The sequence below is a fragment of the Lucilia sericata genome, unplaced genomic scaffold (assembly GCF_015586225.1).
Source record: "Lucilia sericata isolate MDLA Ls3-8-SP2 unplaced genomic scaffold, ASM1558622v1 Contig000913F_arrow, whole genome shotgun sequence".
In the NCBI taxonomy this organism is placed as follows: Eukaryota; Metazoa; Arthropoda; class Insecta; order Diptera; family Calliphoridae; genus Lucilia; species Lucilia sericata.
Window position 1 is genome coordinate 163,705 of NW_023994900.1, and position 23,156 is coordinate 186,860.

The following is a 23,156-nucleotide window of genomic DNA, read 5'->3' on the forward strand; positions in this document are numbered from 1 at the left end:
TTTACTAGGCTATTGATTAAACTGTGAACTAGCCAGTTGACCAGTCTGTTTACTAGTGTATTGACTAGTCTCCTGACTAGTGTATTAACTAGTGTGTTTACTAGTCTCGACATGTTGCTAAGCGCAAGACTACATTATCAACATGTTGCTAGCAACATTTTTATTTACCATCAATTTTTAGAATTTCAAAAATTTTCTTATTATTCTTCCCGTTTCTATAAAAAGCCTTTAAATTTAAACAAAAAATTACACAATTAAACTTTCAACACTTACACTGATCTATAACTTAAGTATTTAAACTCTTGTCTAATACTATTATCTAAAAACTTTTATCTAGTTCATTTTTTTTTTCGTAACTTTTCCTCTAAATAAAAACTATTAACAAGGAAGTGTTTTTTTTTGTTTTAGCAAAAAATTAAAACATTTGGTTGTAATTGTAAGTTAAGTTGAAACTATTTGGGTCTGTTGCAAAGGAAAAAAATGTATTTGTAACACCCCCTTCTAAAAGTGAATGTTATTAAAGTTGACCAGTCTTGGAGTTTTTTTTATGAGCCATAATTTTATCTATTTAGTACTTATCATTGTTTTCTTACTAACGTTTATTCATTAATAATTGTTTTTCTTAGTATTTGTTGTCGATTTTTTGGGACAATCATTGGTGCAACATGTTGTTCATTTAAGCAACAACATTTGGTACGTTTTTTTTAGGTTTTTTTGGAATTAAACGTTTAGTTTTCTTAAAGTTATAAAATACACTTTTAGAAATTTACAAGAAATTTAGAAAAAATTATTCTTAAATTTTATTTGCAACATGTTCTTAGTTATAAATTCAACAATGTTTATAAACATGTTGCTTTCTAAACATTATTATTCTTTTAAGTGTATTTTTGCCATAAAATAATTAAAATCATAAATAATATCTTTATAAAATATTATTAAAACTTAATGCTTTTTTTCCAATAAAAACCCCTGCAACAATATTTAAATCTTAACTTTACGTTAACACTCAAATAGTATAAATCCAAACTAAAGTTGAAGTTCAATTCAATTTATTTTCATAAATAATAGTTGTTATTGTTAAAGCAATTTCTTAAATGTTTATAAATATCTTTTATAGATTTTTATTTTTTGCTTTAAAGGCATGAGTTTGGGAAAGTATATTTCAAGGTTTCCTAAAGTGTTGTGCATAGTCTTGACTTAACTTTCAAATGCGGAAGCCTTAAGTGGCAGGTTACGTTTTATTTTCAAATTATTTGAAAAAGCCGTAAGAGGCTGGTGGGTTGGTTGATTTGGCCAAACGGTTCAAAGAGGCCAAAAAGTAGCAGTAGAAGTAGTTGATGTTATTAAACGCCGATAGTTTAATAAATGGTTGCTTTACTAAAGGGCTGAACTTGAGGTTAAAGTGATGATTGTTAAATGATTTTCCACAAAATTTATCATTAAAACACTTCAAATGAGTGAATGATTAATGAAGTTTTTAAAGTAATAAATTTGGTGAAAAGTGTTGTTGGTAGTTTTGTTTTTTAAATAAATGAATGATTTGCTGTTTTTTGTCATTTTAAGGAAAGTATGTTTTTTTTCTGGTGGATTTTTTATTAAACAATTAAAAGCAAAGTCTGGTTATTTCCCTATTGTTTAAATGTATTAAACTTATCTTGTTTTTTATTTACCATTTTAGTTAATGATCGTATTTGCCATCTGCACTTCTTTAGTTTTGGTTGCTGGCCAAAATTTCTTATTCGGCCCTTTGCCCAACAGACAAATCAATTTCAATACCTTGGATTTCCCACAACCCACACAAGTGAGAGATCCTAGACAAAATAGAGGTAAGTTGTATAATGTATTTTATTTAACTTTTTTATATGTGAAAGCTTCATTCTTTATTTATAAATTTTAGCTTTTTGAATAGCTTTCATTTGAAATTTCTTTGAAAAGTTTCTTTAGAAAAGTTTTCTTTAGTTTACATCGAAAGTTTCTTAAGAACTTTGAACAGCTTCTTTAGAGAAATTTCTCTAGAAAGCTTTGAAAAATATATTTTTTTAAACTTTAAAAAGTTTCTTTGGAAAACTATGAGAAGTTTCTTTACAAAAATAAAAGGAGTTTCTTTAGAAAACTTTGAACAGTTTCTTTACAGAACTTTAATAAATTTCTTCAGAAAACTTTGAGAAGTTTCTTTAGAAAGCTTTGAAAAAATTCTCTACAGAACTTTGCAAAGTTTCTTTAGAAAACTTCATGAACTTGCAAAGTTTCTCTAGAAAACTTTGAAAAGTTTCTTTGGAAAACTCTGAGAAGTTTCTTTACAAAATAAGAAGAATTTCTTTAGAAAACATTTAAAAATTTCTTCAGAAAACTTTGAGAAATTTCTTTAGAGAACATTGAAAAATTTCTTTTGAAAAATTTCTCTAGAAAACTTTAAAAATTCTTTTGTAAAACTATGAACAGTTTTTAGAAAACCCTGAGAAGTTTTTTTACAAAAATAAGAAGATTTTCTTTAGAAAACTTTAAGCAGCTTAATTAGAAAACTTTGATATGTTTCTTAAGAAAACTTTGAGAAGTTCCTTTAGAAATCTGTAAAAAAGTTTCTTAGGAAAAAGTTTAGTTTCTTTAGAAAGCTCAGAGAAGTTTCTTTAGAAAAACTCTGAGAAGTTTCTTTAGAAAACATTTAAAAATTTCTTCAGAATTCTTCGAGAAGTTTCTTTAGAGAACTTTGAAATATTTCTTTAGAAAATTTTGAAAAGTTTCTCTAGAAAACTTTAAACAGTTCCTTTGGAAAACTATGAGAAGTTGTTTTTAGAAAACTCTCTTTGAAAACTTTGAAAAGTGTCTTTGGAAAACTCTGAGAAATGTCATTACAAAACTCTAAGAAGTTTCTTTACAAAAAAAAAGACAAATTTCTTTAGAGAACTTTGAAAGTTCTTAGAAAAGCTTAGAAAAGTTACTCTAGATAACTTTAAAAAGTTTATCTAGAAAACTTTAGAAAGTTTCTGTAGAAAGCTTTAAAAAGTCTCTCTAGAAAACTTTCTTTGGAAAACTATGAAAACTGAGAAGTTTCTTTACATAAAAAAGAAAGGTTTCTTTAGAAAACTTTGAAAATTTTCCTCCAAAACCCTAGAAAAGTTTCTTTGGAGAACTTTGAAAGTTTTCTTTAGAGAACTTTGAAAGTTTTCCTTAGAAAGCTTAGAAAAGTTTCTTTGGAAAACTTAGGAAACTTATTTGAAAATATTAACTAATTTTTTACTATTATACTTTATAGGACCCGTTGTCTTCCCCCCATCTCCACCAGACGCAATTGATGAATCCAGTGGTGTGATTGTAGGAGCCTCTGGCTATGGTTTTGTGCCACCCCAACAAAGTAATTCTATTAAAAATTTTAAATTTAAATTAAACACTCTTAACAAAAGATAAAACACAAAATTATTTAATAAAATTAACTAAATATAAAAAAGCACCATGTAGTTAGAAAAGCACTAATTTTAAAAACAAACAACCAACTCAGTGAATGAAATTTTTTAAAAGCTTTATAATAAAATAGTGCAATATTTTACAATTTATCATAATTATTATTTGTTAAATAATTTTATTTATATTTTTAATTTGCTATATTGAATAATATAATTAATTTTTATTTTATGTTTAATTAACAGCAGCAGCAAGAGGTTAAAAATTTATAAAACAACATACATCCGCACTTACAAACACATATACACATTAAAACAACTAAGCAAAAGAGCATCTCAAAATGTAACGGAACATTAAACGCCATTTTATAATCAAGTTAACCACACACATACACACACACTGTTATCCTTAATTATTTTTTTACATCCTACAGTGGAGTTTATAGAGCGCGCCATGTACCATTAAATTTATTAATAATTTTTTTAACAATAATAAAAATTCGTAAAATTACACCATATTAAAAGCCCACTAACAATTTTATTTATTTATATTTTTATAATTTTACTTTTTATTAAAAAAAAAAAAACAACTGCAATTTGTTAATTGCTTAATTTGAAAATAATTATGCTTTAAGCAGCAAATAAATATTTTATTGCATTATATTTAGAATCAAACACCATTTACAAACAAAATTTTAAAAAATTAACTGAAACTATTTTTCTTTAAATAATTTCGAAAAAATTTACTTTTTTTTACTTTTAAACTTTTTGTAAATGGTGTTTTAAGTCGTTATTTGTTATTGCTACCGCTATTAATTGTTAATAAGTGCTACTGTCTACACAAAAAATTAACATCCACACACAACAACTTAACTAATGGTGCAAATAATTATGATCATGACTGACACTATAATCACGTCTTGACGCAAGTTGAGATCATCGTCATTATGATCAACATCGCCAACATTATAGTCAATGGATGGGTACTAGCAGTAAAATTAAAACTAAACGTGACCAACGAAAAAAAAAAAACAAAACTTTGAAAAGTTTATATAGCTAACTTTATTCAGAAAAGTTTCTTTATAAAAAAACTTTGAAAAGTTTCTTTAGAAAACTTTGAGAAGTTTCTTTAAAATACTTTGAGGAATTAATTTAGAAAACTTCGAGAAGTTTGTTTAGGAAATTTACTTGCTAAATTTTTAAAAGTTTCTTTAGAAAACTCTAAAAGTTTCTTCAGAAAACTTTAAAAGTTTCTTCAGAAAACATTCAGAAGAAAACTTAAAGAAATTTTTTAAGAATACTTTAAGAAGTTTCTTTAGAAAACTTCGAAAAGTTTGTTTAGTAAATTTCGTTTGAAAGTTTTGAAAATATTCATAAGAATGCTTTGAAAAGTTTCTTTAGGAAACTTTGAAAAGTTTTTTTTGAAAAGCTTGTTTAAAAAATGTATTTATAAATCGTTAATAAAAAACGCAGAAGTTTCTTAAAAAAATCCAAAAACTTATTTAGAAAACTACTTTACAAAGGTTTGAAAACATTCATAAAAACGCTTTCAAAAGTTTATTTTTATATAAAAACTTTGAGAAGTTTTAAAAGTTTCTTTAGAAAACTTAGAGAAGTTTCTTTCGAAAAGTTTCTTTAAAAACACTTTGAGATATTTCTTTAGAAAACTTTAAAAAGTTTGTTTAGAAAATTTATTTACAAAATTTTGTATTTCCAAAGAAACTGGAGAAACCCTTCTTTAGAAAAGTTTGTTTAGAAATTTTCTTTACAAAACTTTGAGAACATTATAAGAACGCGTTGAATAGTTTCTTTCGAAAACGTTGAGAAGTTTCTTTAGAAAACTTTGAAAAGTTTGTTTAGAAAATTTCTTTACAAAACTTTGAGAACATTAATAAGAACGCTTTGAAAAGTTTCTTTACAAAACTTTGATAAATTTGTTCAGAAAATTTCTTTACAAAACTTATAAAAACGCTTTGGAATGTTTCTTTTTTAGAAAACTTTGAAAAGTTTAAGAAATTTCTTTAGGAAACTTTGAAAAGCATCTTTATAAAGTTCTGACAAGTTGTGACAAGTTTCTTTATAAAACTTTGACAAGTTTCTTTAGTAAACTTTGTCAAGTTTCTTTTAAAAACTTTGGCAAGTTTCTTCAGAAATCTTTAAAAAACTTTTAAAACATTCATTAGAAAACTTTAAAAAGTTTCTTTAGAAAACATTCGAAATTTTCCTTTGAGAACTTTCTTTAGAATACATTTAAAAGTTCTAAAGAAAATTTTAAGAAGTTTAATTAAAAGTTTAAAAATTTCTTTAGAATACTTTGAAAAGTTTCGTTAGAAAACTTTCAAAAGTCTTTGTAAGGTTTTTTAGAAATTTCTGAAAAGTTTTTCAAACATTTTTAGAAAACTTGCATAAGCTTCTTTAGCAAATCTGAATAAGTTTCTTTAGAAAACTGAGAAGTTTCTATAGAAAGCTTTAACAAGTTTCTTTAGAAAACTGAAAAGTTTCTATAGTTTCTTTACAAAACTTTAAGAAATTCTTCAAAACACTTTGATAAGTTTCTTTAGAAAACATTAAAAAACTTTGAAAAGTTTTTTTTGTAAAACTTTAAAAAGTTTTTTTTGAGAATATTTGGAGAAGATTTTATAGAAAACTTTGAAGTTTCATTAGATAACTTTTTAGCAAGTTTCTTTATAAAACTTTAAAATTTTACTTCAGATAACTTTGAGATGATTTTGATAAGTTTCTGAAGAAACTGTGAGGAGCTTATTAAAAAAAGCTTTGTCACATTTATATGGAGAATTTCAAGAAGTTTTCTAGAAAACTTTGAAACGATTTTTTTTGGGCTTCTTCTTAATGAAAACAGTTGTTTTGAAAAAGTAAAACCTTTAGTGTTTATCATCGGTTGATTTGCTATTTAGTTGGTCACGTTAAGCAAATTTTTTAAATCACTTTGTATGTAGTTAAATTCATTTAGTTGCAACCAAAAACTTTGCATCTCTTCTCTGATATATAAATTATAAAATTTATAAAAATTAAATAAAACTGGTTAAAAGATAAACCTGCTGTAAACATAACAAATATGACATTAATTAACTTTATAAAATTCACTTAGATAAAAGAAAACACTCAAGTTTAATTAAATATTTAACAAAATAATTACAGAGTAGTAGAAAATTCATAATAAATAAAAATCTTCCTCTTTTTATTTAAATTAATAATATTTAATAAACAATTATTTGTAGTATAATTAATGCACTCTTAAAACTTGGTTAAATAGTTTTAATAAAATGTAACAAATTTTTATGATTTTTTTTAAGTTTTAAACATTTTTCAAAGAATTTATTTTATAATTATTTAATAAAATTATGATTTTTGTTTATTAAACTAAATTTTATTTTCCGTTTATTATTTTACTTATTTTATATTTTTATTATATTTTTGATTTTGTTTTATGTTTTTATTTTCCAAAATTTTGTAATTTTATTTTTTTTATTTTAATTTATATTTTATGATTTTGTAATTATTATTAAAATTTTTAATTTATTTCTTTTAATAAATTTCAATAAAAATAAATATACACAAAACATTGTTTGATTATATCCCTGCCTGTTTCCCCGATTAATGGAAGTTGTTTAACACAAGGCTAGAGCCAAAAAAAAAAGACTTGTAAATATCTAAATTATTAAATTATTAAAATTAATTCTACTGTTTGATCAAAATATTTCATCAATATGTTTCCAAATTCTTTACAAGTCTTTCATTAGTTCTGCCTTTAAATCCCTGTTATACATTATACTCGAATTATATATATTCATGCACCTTAAATTTTAAGTGCTTGTTTTTATTGCAACTAACTCTATTATTTATTGAGTTGCATAAAAATTATTTACTTTTTACTATATTTATTACTTAAACTTAATACAAGAACACATTTTGTATATTGCAACAAAATACAATACAATATGGGTGAAACTAACAAAAAACCAAAAAAAAAAAAAAAAATTAAGTGTTTATTGGCCAAATGGTTTGTTGGAAACTAAAATGAGTTTTTTTTTTCTAATATTACACAGAATGCCAAGAAATAATTTACACATATAGTTTTAAAAAAATAAACACATATTTTATATAATTTTTTTTTAAATAAATTTTAAGTTCTGCAAAGATCGTCTAGAAAATAGGAAAATTATACTTAAAAAAAAACTTTTTTATAAAATTTAAGAAATTCGCACGAAATAATTTGTAAATTGTCCACTCAGAATACGTATCATCATGCTAACCTCAGACTTGCTTATTTTTAGAAGGCTTGTCGTCATGCTCTCGTTAGGTCACACCATAGGATCTTTGTGGTTCTACCAACCGTTTCAAAATTCCAACAGTACCTAGGGGTTTTTCTCACTCTCGATGCGTCAAATGGTTTTGCGTTCGTCAGGTTAACTATTGCGAGTTAGGTAGTTAGTTAGTTAGTTAGTTAGTTAGTTAGTTAGTTAGTTAATTAGTTAGTTAGTTAATTAGTTAGTTAGTTAGTTAGTTAGTTAGTTAGTTAGTTAGTTAGTTAGTTAGTTAGTTAGTTAGTTAGTTAGTTAGTTTAGTTAGTTAGTTAGTTAGTTTCGTTAGTTAGTTAGTTAGTTAGTTCGTTAGTTAGTTAGTTAGTTAGTTTTAGTTCGTTAGTTCGTTCGTTAGTTCGTTCGTTCGTTCGTTAGTTCGTTAGTTCGTTCGTTCGTTCGTTCGTTAGTTCGTTGTTCGTTCGTTCGTTCGTTCGTTCGTTCGTTCGTTCGTTAGTTCGTTTCGTTCGTTAGTTCGTTTCGTTGTTCGTTAGTTCGTTTCGTTCGTTCGTTAGTTTCGTTCGTTCGTTCGTTCGTTCGTTCGTTCGTTAGTTCGTTCGTTCGTTCGTTCGTTCGTTCGTTCTTTCGTTCGTTCGTTCGTTCGTTCGTTCGTTCGTTCGTTCGTTCGTTGTTCGTTAGTTCGTTCGTTCGTTCGTTCGTTCGTTCGTTCGTTCGTTCGTTTCGTTCGTTAGTTCGTTTCGTTCGTTCGTTCGTTCGTTCGTTCGTTCGTTCGTTCGTTCGTTTCGTTAGTTAGTTATGCCGAAAGTCCAAAGTTCATATTTGAGGGCCTAGAGTCAAATTTTGCTACATTTCGATTTGTTTATGACAGAATCGACCGGAAAATAATTTCGTTCTTTAAACCAAAGAAGTTGTACTATTTGAAATATTTGCAACAGATTACAACTTTGCATGCCAATCGACTCAGAACTCACTTCCTGAGTTCGATGAAATTGGATACCTAACCTAGTCATTAGTAGTAGTATGTAGTAATAAGTACTGCAGTGTATTTTGACTGATTTCGTAATAGAGTCTTCATAAGAAGGCTAGAATCAATATAAATATGTTCTTATTGTCAGATTGAAATACTTCAGATGGGTTCTGCAGCAAGCACATCATTTTCTTTGTTCATAAAATTCTTAAGGCCTGCAGTAATCATAGATTTGGAAAAATTTTCAAGAATCAAATTCATTATATATACAGTTTTAAACTGTATATAACTATCTCTTAAGAAACACTAAACTAAAATTAGTAAATTGTTTATACCTTACGTTTGCATATAAAATTATACAAAATTTACTACCAAACCTAGTTTTCCATCACAACATAATAAATGAATGATTATCATCCATTTATAAAGAAAAAAACAAACGACAACTTAAACTTCAGAAAAAAAAAATAACAAAAACATGAAAAATGAAAAAAATAATGTAACAAATACTTGTTGTCCAGTTGTCCAGTTGGATTTGGTACCTACTTAAATTACATTTACATTTTTAACGCTAATCATTACTTATTTATTATGTAGCAAATGTAGAGAAGTATTTGTTTATACTGAGATGAATTTATTTAAATATTTATATGTAATTTGCTACAATTTTTGATAGTAATACGTTTTATTGCTTAACTGAACAAACATGAGAGACAAAAGAAGCCTGTACTAGGAAAAAACATTAAAACAAATGACAAAATCATGTTGATCGATATGCAAAAAAATTTATAAATATATAAAAAATTACTACATGATGAAAAACTGAAACATGAACAGTCGGTCAGACATGGGACAGAACAAGGAGCGAACAAATAAAATAAACAAACGAGACCCATTACAATTTCGACAAAATAACCCACCACTAGTGCAACTACAATAACTAGTGTTCACTCACGTAGTTACTCTGATTTAAATGGTTAAACATGGACAAATGAATTGAATCCAAGAAAAATATAAATAATCTGGAATAAAATTTTCTCAAAAAAAAAAGTACAGTCAATGTTTGATTTGACTCAGTGGGTATATATTTTGAAGTTATTATATGTTTTTCTTTGTCTGAATGAGTGACCAGTATTCATATTTTTTTTGTGAACAATTTGAAAGCACTTGTCGCTTCGTACATGAAAAATAAATGAAATGAAATAAACGTGATCATACAAATTGACAAAAAGCCTTTGGGATATTTTGTTTTCCGGTAGTTTTAAGAGTAGTCAAGATAGCCTTTTTATATAGACATTTTCACAAATTTTTTATTAGTTTTGTTAGGAGTATTTTGGGTCTATTTACCTTTGTTTGGCAAAAAAAAGGAAAGGTAATTGATTACTTCATATATCACTGGTAATCTAGAATGGTAGCATTTGCTACTGTATTGTGTCAAAGTAATTTTGGTTCGTTTATCTTTGTACTGAGAAAAAAAGTAAAATGACTACTTTAAATACCACTATTAATTTGGGAATGTAGCCAATTGTCACTTTAGTGTCAATTGGTAGTCTAGAGTGTAATCAGTTCAAAGTTTTTTTTTACCAATTTATCATTTGTCACTTTAGTGTCCACAAGTTGTATTGTTTATTAACCTTTGTAGCGCCAAGAAGAGAAGATCGGTTATTTCACATAACGCTGGTAATCTATGATGTACCCAATTGTCACTTTAGAGTCTCTCAGTAGTTTATATAGTAATCAGTTTTAAGTTTTTGTTTACATTTCATCCTCTAAATTATAGTCATTTGTTATAAACCTTTGTAGTTTCAAAAAGAAAAGTCGATTGATTACTTTACATAACACAGGTAATCTATAATGTAGCCAATTGTCAATTTAGTGTCTGTAGTAGATTATAATGTAATTAATATAAATTTTACTTTCATATTCCAATCGTAATCCTTTTCAGTCCTAAGTGGTTTTGTTCTATTTTCCAACAATAATTCCTTTGATTACTTTACAAAACACTGGTAATCTATGATGTAGATAATTGTCACTTTAGTGTTTCTAATTAGTCAAAGCTGTAATTAGTTTAAAGATTTATTATTTTCATTCGAAATCATAGTCTTTTGTCATTTTAGGGTTCTTAAGTAGTTTTAGTTTATTAACCTTTGTAGTGTCAAAAACAGAAGTCGTTTGTTTACTTTACATAACACAGGTAATCTATGATGTAACGAATTGCTACTAAGTAAACCAGACTGTAATCTGTTTAAGGTTAAATTTAGTATTTTAAAAGATTAGTTCAGTTTATCAATGAAATATCTATTCACTTCCACCTTTGTTATTCTGGTAATGAAATTCACCCAGTTCTGCTGGGTTTTCCACATTCGTCTGATTTTTTTCTAAATATTTTCATCTTGCCAAAAGATTGAATAATAAATGAGAAAATTTGTAATATTTGTTACAATTTTGATTTACTTTATTTTTTGTTGTAGTTGGTGTACTAAAACAAAATAAATTGTATTATTAAAATCATTGTATTTAAACTTCTAATGAGGGAAATGTTTGCACCACAGTATTATGTATATTATTAAAAAAAATCAAGAAAAAAAATCATTGTAGTTATTTTAGTTCAATTATATACAATCTAAATAGAAAATATGAAGAAATTATAAGTAATAAAAAATTTCCTTAGGAGTCAATAATTTGAAATTATTGGTAATGACTAAGCTGACCATTGCTGCATTACTTAGTTCAACACTTTTGCAATCTAATAATAGTGTGGATAGTAGTTATAGGTACACTAAAAGAAACGAACTAGCAATAGTGGGTATGTCACACGCCTTGGAAAACTAAAACAGCTAGACTTTCCAAACTTTGTACGATAAACTGTTGTGTCAATATGAACATGGGCGGACAAGAAATAATGGGCATGGTACCTCCCAAAATAAGTTAATACCGAAATTATTATATCTGGAAAACTATAAAAACTAAAGTGTTTATATTACGACTAATATTAGTACAAATGGGTAGACTAGCTATAGTGGGCGTTGGAGCCATTTTGGTACCAATATGAATATTTAAAACAAATATGGGAGGACTAGAAATAGTGGGCGTGATAGCTTCCATATAAAGATAATAATGAAATTCATTTATCTGAGAAACTATAAAAGCTAGAGCGCTTAAATGTTGCAAGAACAACTGTGACATCCTTGGAAATAGTTGTCTAAACAAATTGTCTAATTATGGGGGCGTGGTCTCTCCCATATGAATTAAATACAAACTTCGTATATGTGGAAAGTATTAAAGCTAAAATCAGCAAATTTTGTACGGAATGTGAACACCCTTTTGTTGTCATGAAAGATTGCATTATTTAAAATGCAATCCCCATCAACTTATGACCCATTCCAGTGCATTCCTTAACCTATTAAAGCCAGTGCAACCACACTACTGAGAAGGCTCTGTTGATTCTACAACAGCACCTAGAGATGTATTTGGTAATCCGAAATACCCAGCCAATAAATCAGAATCCCTCTGTATGTCAGATAATGTAACAAAGAATGTAGGAATTTCCAAAGTCAATTCGAACCCAATAATTGCCCCGACAAGTTGAGTAGAAGGCCTCAACCATAAGTCGGGTAGCATGAAACAATATGCATCCTGTTGAGATGGCAACAGCACCGAAAACTGCCCTGAAATAAAATGTCTACTACATCAGTACTAATCTCCTGTTGGGCAGAGGAGTCTTTTCCGATCGTTCACCAACTTACATCAATTCCATTCTCAGATCATAAAGGACGGTCTACGACAGGCAACTATTGAGTGTCGACCTGAAAATTCCACAACTCTTTCTGGCGACCTTCTACGCAAAGAGTAAGAGATACTCAATGGGTTCAGGAATCCAGCATAAGTTGCTCTGTCACATAACCCAGTGACATCTGTTGAGATGGCAACAGCACCAGAGAGAGAATCCAGACATATACATATGTCATTTGGATATATCAGTCCTTAAACCAACATTCTCTAAAGGCGAATTTGGGTTTAAACCCGAAGGAATCTCAACCAACCGACCAGCCAGTACAAGTCTTGCGGGCAATTGGACACCTGTAGTGCCAGATTATATGGTGCTCTGGTTAGATCTCATTTCAAATCATTCCAAAGAATGATCGGGGATACATTTGATCATCATCAGTTTATAGTCCCGGCAGACTAGAGGAATTGGTAGCACCTAATTTTCCCCGGAATATTATAATAACACTAAGATGGACATTTCACCAAGGGTGGTTCACAAACATACAGACAGATGGACAGACAGACGGAATTTGAAAACAAACTTAACTAAAAAAGGTGGTTTGCGTAGACGGACAGTCGGACATTGCTAAACCGTCTTCGATACCTATTAGGAGTTACAAATTGTATATGCACCTTCTAAGGTCCAAAAATTTAATTTTGGATATTATGAACTGAATAACAAACTTACCCAGCAAAAACAGTGTAATGACTTGTACCTACTCAACAACTTACTTTTCAATGACTGTTTGCATTACTTAGAAGGAGTCTAGTAATTACTTACAAATAATATATTATGTAAGTATGTACTTACTTTTTACCCTGGACATGTTGTTTTCAAAATTTGCGAAAACTAATAGTAGACGCGCTGGAAGTTTCCGCTGTGGATATACCCTTCTCATGAAGGTGGAGGGTATAAAAAGAGATGTCTATAAATTCTACCTTAAATTAGAGAGAAAATTATTCTTTTTTAAATTTAAATTGCAGAAATTAAAAAAAAAACATATGCCCAAAGATTTCTTATTAATAACTTTATTTGCATTTTTAAAGCCTGTAAACATTCCACCTTTGTTTATAGCAAAAAAAAACTAAACAAATATTTTATATAAATTGGACATGATATTTGTTTTTAGGCTGAAACTTTAGAAATATGTTTTCCGATTTAAACAAATAGAAATATTTATTTTATTTTAATATGTATTTTAAATTGTTGGAAAAAAACTTTGGAAACTAAAAAAAAAACACATGTGCATAAATTAATAGTGGGAGTTGAGTTTCAGTTGAAAAATAAATAAAATAAAAACGTAGCCGCAGAAAAACATGTATTAACAACATCTTAAAATACTGCATAAAAAATAATACTTCTGCACCTTTTTGGTGCTCAGGCAATTGAAATCAAGAAAATAAAATGGTTTTGTTGAAAAAGAAAAATAAAATCAACGAAAATAAAAGTGAATTTAAATTTAGTTACATTTTATGTATAATATTTCTTTTTTTGCAAATTTTTATTTTGTTTAAAGGTATTTTTAGTCTTATACAAGTGCGCTCAGGCTGCTCATTCAAAAGTTTTTGGGTCATTAATCTCGAGGTTTGTTGTTTTTTTTTTTTTTTTGTTTAGTACAAATAATATACATTTGTGTTGTTCATAAGTTTTAAAACTAACAGCTGAGCTGAAATTTAGAAAAAGTTACTTGAAATATTAACAAGAAAAAGGAGTATTTGTTACTCTTACTAAACTAAATACTTTTTCCACCGGCATTTTACATGAATTTACAAAGATTTTTCAACTATAGGGAGTTTTAAGTATGAAATAATTTTTTCTTTTTGGGATTTGTTAAAGGCGAAACATTAAAAAACAATGTATGTTTACATACATTGTTTTTTTTTTCTATTTAACAATTTAATTAAAATTGTAAAGTGTGGTTTTATTAAAATTTATTGTTGTTTCTTTATATAAATTTTAGTTTTAGTTTTTGTTTTCTGATATGTGTTTGTCTAATACTTCCTAGTGGTGTTAAGAAAACAAAAGATTTAAGACACAAACTTTGTTTTAAGACAAAACCTAAAACACTTTCAAATTTTTTGTAAAAAAGCACTTTTGTATAGGTAAGTTATAAATTGTTATGGGTAATTAAACGGTATATAATTACTTAATTTAAAAATTCTTTTAAAACAACAAATTAACGAAGAAATATTTTCATATTAGTTAGTTAGTTAATTAGTTAGTTATTAGTTAGTTAGTTAGTTAGTTAGTTTAGTTAGTTAGTTAGTTAGTTAGTTTAGTTAGTTAGTTAGTTAGTTGTTCGTTAGTTAGTTAGTTAGTTAGTTAGTTATTAGTTAGTTCTTAGTTAGTTAGTTAGTAGTTCAGTTAGTTAGTTAGTTAGTTCGTTAGTCGTTCGTTCGTTCGTTCGTTCGTTCGTTCGTTCGTTCGTTCGTTTCGTTCGTTCTTTTCGTTTCGTTCGTTCGTTCGTTCGTTCGTTCGTTCGTTCGTTCGTTAGTTCGTTCGTTCGTTCGTTCGTTTCGTTCGTTCGTTCGTTCGTTTCGTTCGTTCGTTTCGTTCGTTCGTTCGTTCGTTCGTTCGTTTTCGTTCGTTCGTTCGTTCTTTCGTTCGTTCGTTCGTTCGTTCGTTCGTTCGTTCGTTTCGTTTCGTTCGTTCGTTCGTTCGTTCTTCGTTCGTTCGTTCGTTTCGTTCGTTCGTTCGTTCGTTCGTTCGTTCGTTCGTTCGTTCGTTCGTTCGTTCGTTCGTTCGTTCGTTCGTTCGTTCGTCGTTCGTTCGTTCGTTCGTTTTCGTTCGTTCGTTCGTTCGTTCGTTCGTTTTTCGTTCGTTCGTTCGTTCGTTCGTTCGTTTTCGTTCGTTCGTTCGTTCGTTCGTTCGTTCGTTCTTCGTTCGTTCGTTCGTTCGTTCGTTCGTTCGTTCGTTCGTTCGTTCGTTCGTTCGTTCGTTCGTTCGTATCGTTCGTTCGTCCTTCCTCCCACCTCTTTTCTCTCCCGTTTCGCGCCTCGTCCTTTGCGTTGTTCTTTTCCCCTCCTCCTACCTGGTCGCTGTACGTGTTAATAGATTGTCCATAAACTTTCAATAGAGTAGGCATAAACCTATTCAGTTGGCTTGTAAACAAGCTGGTCCATAGACTAGCATACACTAGTCAATTGACTGATCCATAAACTACTCTGTAGACTAGAACATTTAATAGTCGAAGATTGCTTGATGGAATCACCAGTTATCTGATTCATAACTAGCCAACAAGACTAGTTCATATATTAATAGATTTGTCTTAGACTATTTCAGAAACTAAACAGTAGAATAACCAATGAACTAGTCATAAATTTATTAGAAAAATTTTATTTTGTACCCGGTTTTGAAACGAGTTTATTCATTTATATTATTATTATAATTCTGTCACTTAAAAACTGTTTCATTTAGTCACTAGGTCAAACTTTATTAATCTCTTTAATAAATTCAGAAAGCGCTAGGGCGTCACCCCCATAGACGGTTTTTTTTTGTTTTGTAAACCAAGTGCACACGTTTGCATACAAAATAAAATTTAAATAAATACAAATGTTAATAAAAAATAGTTGATTTTAAACACCTGATTTGAGACTCATGGAACTCTCAAATCCATACAAAACTTGGCTCATTAAAAAAAAAACTAATATTCCGTCATTCATTTAACAGTCATAGCAATTTTAATGTATAAGGACATAAAATAAATCAAATATTTAATGCAGCTCATAAAAGCTTAATTGAAAAAAACCAACTATCAAAATTTGTAACTAATAAAGTGACAATTGTGCCAAAAAGTATAAAAAAGTACCATAACTAACCTTTCTTCAATGAACGATTTACTATAGTTGTTTAAATAAAACCAACGATTTTAACAAATGGTCTCTAGCACGCCTAGCTAAAAATAAACATTTACTGGTTAAAGGCTTCAAGTTTAAAATAATGTTTCTATGATTTTGCTAAAACAATATTTCATTCAATAAATCTTGCTACTCTTTCAAATCACTGCAATTTCTATGTTTAAATAACAAATTGGAAAATTGCCCACAATTTAAATCAAAAAATTGAAGACAGACACCTAAGCAGCAAATAATAAACCATTGAGTTAAACTTAAAGAGCAGTTTGTTTGTCTGTCAGACAGTAAGTACCAATAACACAATAAAAATAAAGAATTTGTTTACTACAATTACAATGGAAAACAATTGCAAAGCAGTCAATATCCTCACCACCCACTACCAACCTCCATTTAGCCATGTGTCCAGTCATCATTGTAACCAGCCAATCGTTCATTTAGTCAATTTATACAACAAGAGTTGACTCTTGTTTTAACTGTCAGACAGACGTCCATCAATGTGGCATTCGTCAGATAGATTATGTTACTTTAAAATGTTGCCTCCAACGTGTTTAACCTTCGTGAAATTTTTAACATAAAATACACATATAATGTCTGGACATAAATCCCTGTAAAAGTAAATAGCAAGTTTATGGGTGTTTAAAATGGAGGCACTTTTATTGAAATCAGAGGTCAACACAAAGAGAACATGTCGAACTTAACAAATGATACAAAGCTATATACAGTTTTGACATATTTTATTCTATTCGTATGTATTGTTCATTTTTAACTTTACTCAAATAGTTGCTCTCGGCCCCTGTTGTCTGTGACAGCAGATCAATGCTTTACATTATTGTATTGATTGATGTTTAACATAAAGTGTGACAATTTGTTAACAAATTCAAACTAAACTTATTTCTTTGGCAACATTTTTCAAGATAATCGTCGTTTTAATTTAGTTTCGAAAATGACTAATCGATTTGAATATTTTTAAAGTTTGGCTAACAAGCTTAAATTAGAATACAAATTAAGTAAGTGGAGTACATGACTAATTTCTTAGATATTTGAATGTTTAATACTCCATTTAAATTTAAGAGCACTTGGATTGAGAATTTTGCCCTTAAATCTTATTTACGTTGGTAATGATGCTGATGATTTAATGGTAATAATGATGATGATGAAAATTTTCAAATTGTAAAACGGCCTCATGGTATGATCCTAATGGTAGTTAGATTCTATTGTCCATAGACTGGTCTATAGACTAACTAATATACTAGTAAATAGACTGTGCTACATACTACTCAATAGAGCAGTTTACATACTAGTCAACAAACTAGACTAGAGAATAAAGTAGTACATAGACTATTCCATAGATAAGTCAATAGACTAGATTATACATTAGACAATAGACCAGTGTATAGAGTGTATAGAGTCAGTAGATATCTCCATAGACTAGTCAATAGACTATTCAAAAGACTAGTATATAGAAATAAACTAGTCAACAATACACATACATATATACATAGTTTATTGTACAATAGAGTAGTACTTGGCTATAGAATAGCCTATAGACTAGTCCATAGAGTATAAGGATTAGATAATTGACTAATCCAAAGACTACTTCGTCAACTAATCGATGTACCAGTAAAAAGACTAGTAAGTAGACTAGTCTATATATGCTACTCCACTGACTAGTCAATAGACTAGTTAAGAAATTATTCAATATAATGGAATATAGAATAGTACACAAACTAACTCGTAGATTAGTCAATAGACTAAATAGTTAATAGACTTTAAGCCAATAGACTAGCCAATACATTACTTCTTCAAAAGACTTAAACACTAGTCAATATACTATTCAGCAAACTAGTCAATGGACTAGAGAATAGAGTAGTACAATAGGCTAGGCGAAAGACTTTTCAAAAGATTATTCAATAAACTAAGCAATATACTAGAGTATAGAGTAGTATACAGACTGTACAGTCAATAGACTAGTCAATATACTAGAGAGTAGTATAATAGACTAGTACATGAACTTGTCAATATATTAATTAAAAGACTATTCAATAGACTAGACAAATGCCCAGTCCTAGGGTTCCATAAATCGACTTTAAAATAATCAAAGAATCGACTTTTTGTTTGAAAAAGTCGAAAAGTCAAAGTCGAATTTTTTGTCCTAACAAAGTCGTTAAGTCGACTATCTTGTAAGAAAAAAGTCGAGGAATCGATTTTGGATAAATTCCTTTTGGAAAAAGTCGAAAGACGTCGAGTCGGAAAAACAAGATATTAAAAAAGGTTAGAAAGTCGACTTTTCATGAAATACAAAAGTTGAAAAAGTCGTCTTTTTATAAAACGCAAAAAGACGACTTTTTATAAATAGAAAAAGTCAATAGTCCATAGACTAATCAACAAACTAGTCAATAGACTATGCAGTACTATGTATTATACTAGCGGATGTATTAGTCAATAGACTAGTCCATAGACTACTCTATAGATTAGTTAATAGACTTTTGGGTTCCATCTCTTTATACCCATCATACCAGCAAATATTCTTTCGAACCATATAATCGCCAAAGTCCTGTTTGTGATCTCGTTGGATCATCCAGTTAAGTCCAGCACTATATGTATATATCGATATATTTTTAAGAACCAAGTTAGGATACAAAATATGACAATAAGTTCTAGCAGTGATCTTAACTGATCGTCAATGGTTTGCTTGATAAATATATACCAAAATGAATATAAATATATAACCAATATTGACCACAAGCATATAACCATTTTGGTTGGTTAGCCCATTCGGGTATTGAGTCATCTGATCGCATATCTCTCTTAAAAACTCCTACATCAGTTTTAGGGATAGTTTGCTTATGTCTTTATTAAATGCATAACATCCTTGGTAGCCTTAGGATATAAGGCCTCCAATATCAAATTGTAATCCCTTGTGCAGGAAATTTAATTGTATCTTTTCATTGATTGCTCATTCTAAAGTAAGTACGCATTTTTTAACAACATCTTTCTCTATATCCGCTCATTATCTCAGACTTATAAAAGCTGCTTTAACTAATGTGGTCTCTCTTTATTTAGGTTAGTTTTTCTATGTTTACTATTAGTTCTTAAAAATGTTCCAATCTTTCTCTTTAAACTTTTTGTCGATTTTTAAAGGATAAAATTTCTTTTGGGAACCTTCCCGAAGTTGTTATTTAATAAAATATTTCAAAATATAATAATAATCTTATAATTACTAAACTACTTCTAAGTAATTCATAAAATAATCAGTTATTGAAAAGTTACTAGATTATTAATAGTAATACGTTACTTGGTAGTGAACATTTTTCTTACCTTCATATTTATTTTAAATTACTAACATTTTTATTTAATTAATAACTAAACATTGTTATAACATACGCAAAGTCTGACAAATTAATCATCATATTATTAGTTGGTCTTGAGCAACGTAGCATGACTGTGTAATCGACTACACACTCCATGATCTACTTTGTCAGTGTTAATTGTTTGGTTTTGGTTGATGATTTGGTGACATTGTTAATTAATATTTAACAATAAACGCATTAACTTTTACTTTAAAATTGAAGAAATAATTTCAAAGTCTTACTAATTACTTTGGTAGTTGACATTTTAACTTGAAGCCTATGTAAGTAAGTGAAACTCTTGTAATTAAAAGCATAAAAACATGTAGGTCATCAGTGATCTACTTATTAATTACTATTAGTATTACAAAGTGCTTACTTAGAGTCAGACCTTCAGTGCTTTTGTATTTTATAAGCTAAAAGTTTTAAATTGTTTTTGATATCGTGAAGTTATTTAATTTTTCTTAAATATTCAATAACTCTAGTTAAACTTTAAATATATTATAATTAAAACATTTTTCATAATAATTTATGTAAATTAAATATTGGCATTTAAAGTCATTCATACTTTGTGGGCCATAAATATCAACACATTTTAAAGGCACACTTTACTTTGTTGGACTTTTCTCATATTTGTTTGCCTTAATCTTATTTTAAGAATCGATTAAAGATAATTTGACCCACATTTAGTTCGAGCATAGACCAAAGATAACTAAAGTAATCGCTAACTGTTGAACAATATGTATATTTGATCTCTAGCATACAGCGATAATAAAACGTTTAGTAATTGACGATATGTATGTACGTGTATCTTCTTAAGCTTTTAAATAGATTACAAAATTTAAATAGGCAAACACGAATTGTAAACGCCCTGCCCAATATCATGACACACCTCAAGAAATAACAGATCTTGTATTACTCACGAAAGTTATAGAAACACCAATAAAAATCGTAAGCTCTAAAGGGGATCAAATATGATCACTTGCTCTATGTGGTACCTATTTCTGTTCAGAATTATGTTACCTATAACTTAACAAATTTAACTTTACCTCAAAATGCAAATACTTCAACAATTCAATATGTATGTAAATACATTCAAACACACATACACAAAATATTGTCTTACCAGAAATTAAAACAAAAAAACCAGTTAATTTAAAACAATTTGTTTAAAATTTACAACTGTAAAAAACACAATGCAACAAGTTGTTTGTTTTCGTTCATCTACTTCCAATTCGATCGATCAGACAGACTGTTGTCTGTTGCTAAGTTCTCTGCTACCGTCTTCTGGCGACGAAGCGTCATTAAATAACGTTGACGTTATTTATAACCAATGAAATATTTAACATCTGTTGGAAAGCTAAAAAAAACAATATTTATAAATAAAACCAATAATAAAAATCACTTTATATGTAAGGAATTAAGTAAATAGGTTTTAAATAAAAACATTTACATAGCTACAACTTATAACTAACTAACACGCCCCCTCATCTTAACAATTACTAGTAAATCTAAAAAAAACAGTATCTTTGAATGTTATGGCTTAGATATCAATTTAAATATTCATAAATAGTTACGTGTAAATATTTATAAATATTTATTAACTAAAACAGATGCTGTAGTGAATGGTAACGTTTGTTTTAAAACTTGTAACAACATGCGATATTTTACATGTATTTTAAAAGTTCAAATAAAATGATGTAAAACGTAACGTATAAATTAAAAATTACTAAATGCATTTAACCCTTAAGGGAACTGGAGGTTTTTATGGGAACAGAGATTCGGAAACTCAATGATAATGTTACTTAAATTTTAATTCAGTTTTACTTCTGTTCTATTTTAGTTTAGTTCTATTTCAGTTTTAGTTCAGTTCAAGTTCAGTTCTAGTTCAATTCTAGTTCAGTTCTAGTTCAGTTCTAGTTCTAGTTCAGTTCTAGTTCAGTTCTAGTTCAGTTCTAGTTCAGTTCTAGTTCAGTTCTAGTTCAGTTCTAGTTCAGTTCTAGTTCAGTTCTAGTTCAGTTCTAGTTCAGTTCTAGTTCAGTTCTAGTTCTAGTTCAGTTCTAGTTCAGTTCTAGTTCAGTTCTAGTTCAGTTCTAGTTCTAGTTCAGTCCTAGTTCAGTCCTAGTTCAGTTCTAGTTCAGTTCTAGTTCAGTTCTAGTTCAGTTCTAGTTCAGTTCTAGTTCAGTTCTAGTTCAGTTCTAGTTCAGTTCTAGTTCAGTTCTAGTTCAGTTCTAGTTCAGTTCTAGTTCAGTTCTAGTTCAGTTCTAGTTCGGTTCTAGTTCAGTTCTAGTTCGGTTCTAGTTCAGTTCTAGTTCAGTTCTTGTTCAGTTCTAGTTCAGTTCTAGTTCAGTTCTAGTTCAGTTCTAGTTCAGTTCTAGTTCAGTTCTAGTTCAGTTCTAGTTCAGTTCTAGTTCAGTTCTAGTTCAGTTCTAGTTCAGTTCTAGTTCAGTTCTAGTTCAGTTCTAGTTCAGTTCTAGTTCAGTTCTAGTTCAGTTCTAGTTCAGTTCTAGTTCAGTTCTAGTTCAGTTCTAGTTCAGTTCTAGTTCAGTTCTAGTTCAGTTCTAGTTCAGTTCTAGTTCAGTTCTAGTTCAGTTCTAGTTCAGTTCTAGTTTAGTTCTAGTTTAGTTCTAGTTCAGTTCTAGTTCAGTTCTAGTTCAGTTCTAGTTCAGTTCTAGTTCAGTTCTAGTTCAGTTCTAGTTCAGTTCTAGTTCAGTTCTAGTTCTAGTTCAGTTCTAGTTCATTTCTAGTTCAGTTCTAGTTCAGTTCTAGTTCAGTTCTAGTTCAGTTCTAGGTCAGTTCTAGTTCAGTTCTAGTTCAGTTCTAGTTCAGTTCTAGTTCAGTTCTAGTTCAGTTCTAGTTTAGTTCTAGTTTAGTTCTAGTTCAGTTCTAGTTCAGTTCTAGTTCAGTTCTAGTTCAGTTCTAGTTCAGTTCTAGTTCAGTTCTAGTTCAGTTCTAGTTCAGTTCTAGTTCAGTTCTAGTTCAGTTCTAGTTCAGTTCTAGTTCAGTTCTAGTTCAGTTCTAGTTCAGTTCTAGTTCAGTTCTAGTTCAGTTCTAGTTCAGTTCTAGTTCAGTTCTAGTTCAGTTCTAGTTCAGTTCTAGTTCAGTTCTAGTTCAGTTCTAGTTCAGTTCTAGTTCAGTTCTAGTTCAGTTCTAGTTCAGTTCTAGTTCAGTTCCAGTTCAGTTCTAGTTCAGTTCTAGTTCAGTTCTAGTTCAGTTCTAGTTCAGTTCTAGTTCAGTTCTAGTTCAGTTCTAGTTCAGTTCTAGTTCAGTTCTAGTTCAGTTCTAGTTCAGTTCTAGTTCAGTTCTAGTTCAGTTCTAGTTCAGTTCTAGTTCAGTTCTAGTTCAGTTCTAGTTCAGTTCTAGTTCAGTTCTAGTTCAGTTCTAGTTCAGTTCTAGTTCAGTTCGAGTTCAGTTCTAGTTCAGTTCTAGTTCAGTTCTAGTTCAGTTCTAGTTCAGTTCTAGTTCAGTTCTAGTTCAGTTCTAGTTCAGTTCTAGTTCAGTTCTAGTTCAGTTCTAGTTCAGTTCTAGTTCAGTTCTAGTT

The 23,156-nt window shown here is 28.9% G+C and overlaps 1 protein-coding gene across 1 annotated transcript in view; it reads left to right on the top strand.

Annotated features, from left to right (window-relative positions):
• Nucleotides 1-23,156, top strand: part of LOC119609012 — a 62,470-nt gene that overhangs the window by 38,738 nt on the left and 576 nt on the right. The window contains exons 2-3 of the mRNA XM_037963677.1: nt 1,679-1,826; nt 3,254-3,352. Coding sequence (XP_037819605.1) covers nt 1,682-1,826; nt 3,254-3,352 — 244 coding nt within the window. The 5' untranslated portion in view covers nt 1,679-1,681. The remainder of the gene's footprint in view (nt 1-1,678; nt 1,827-3,253; nt 3,353-23,156) is intronic.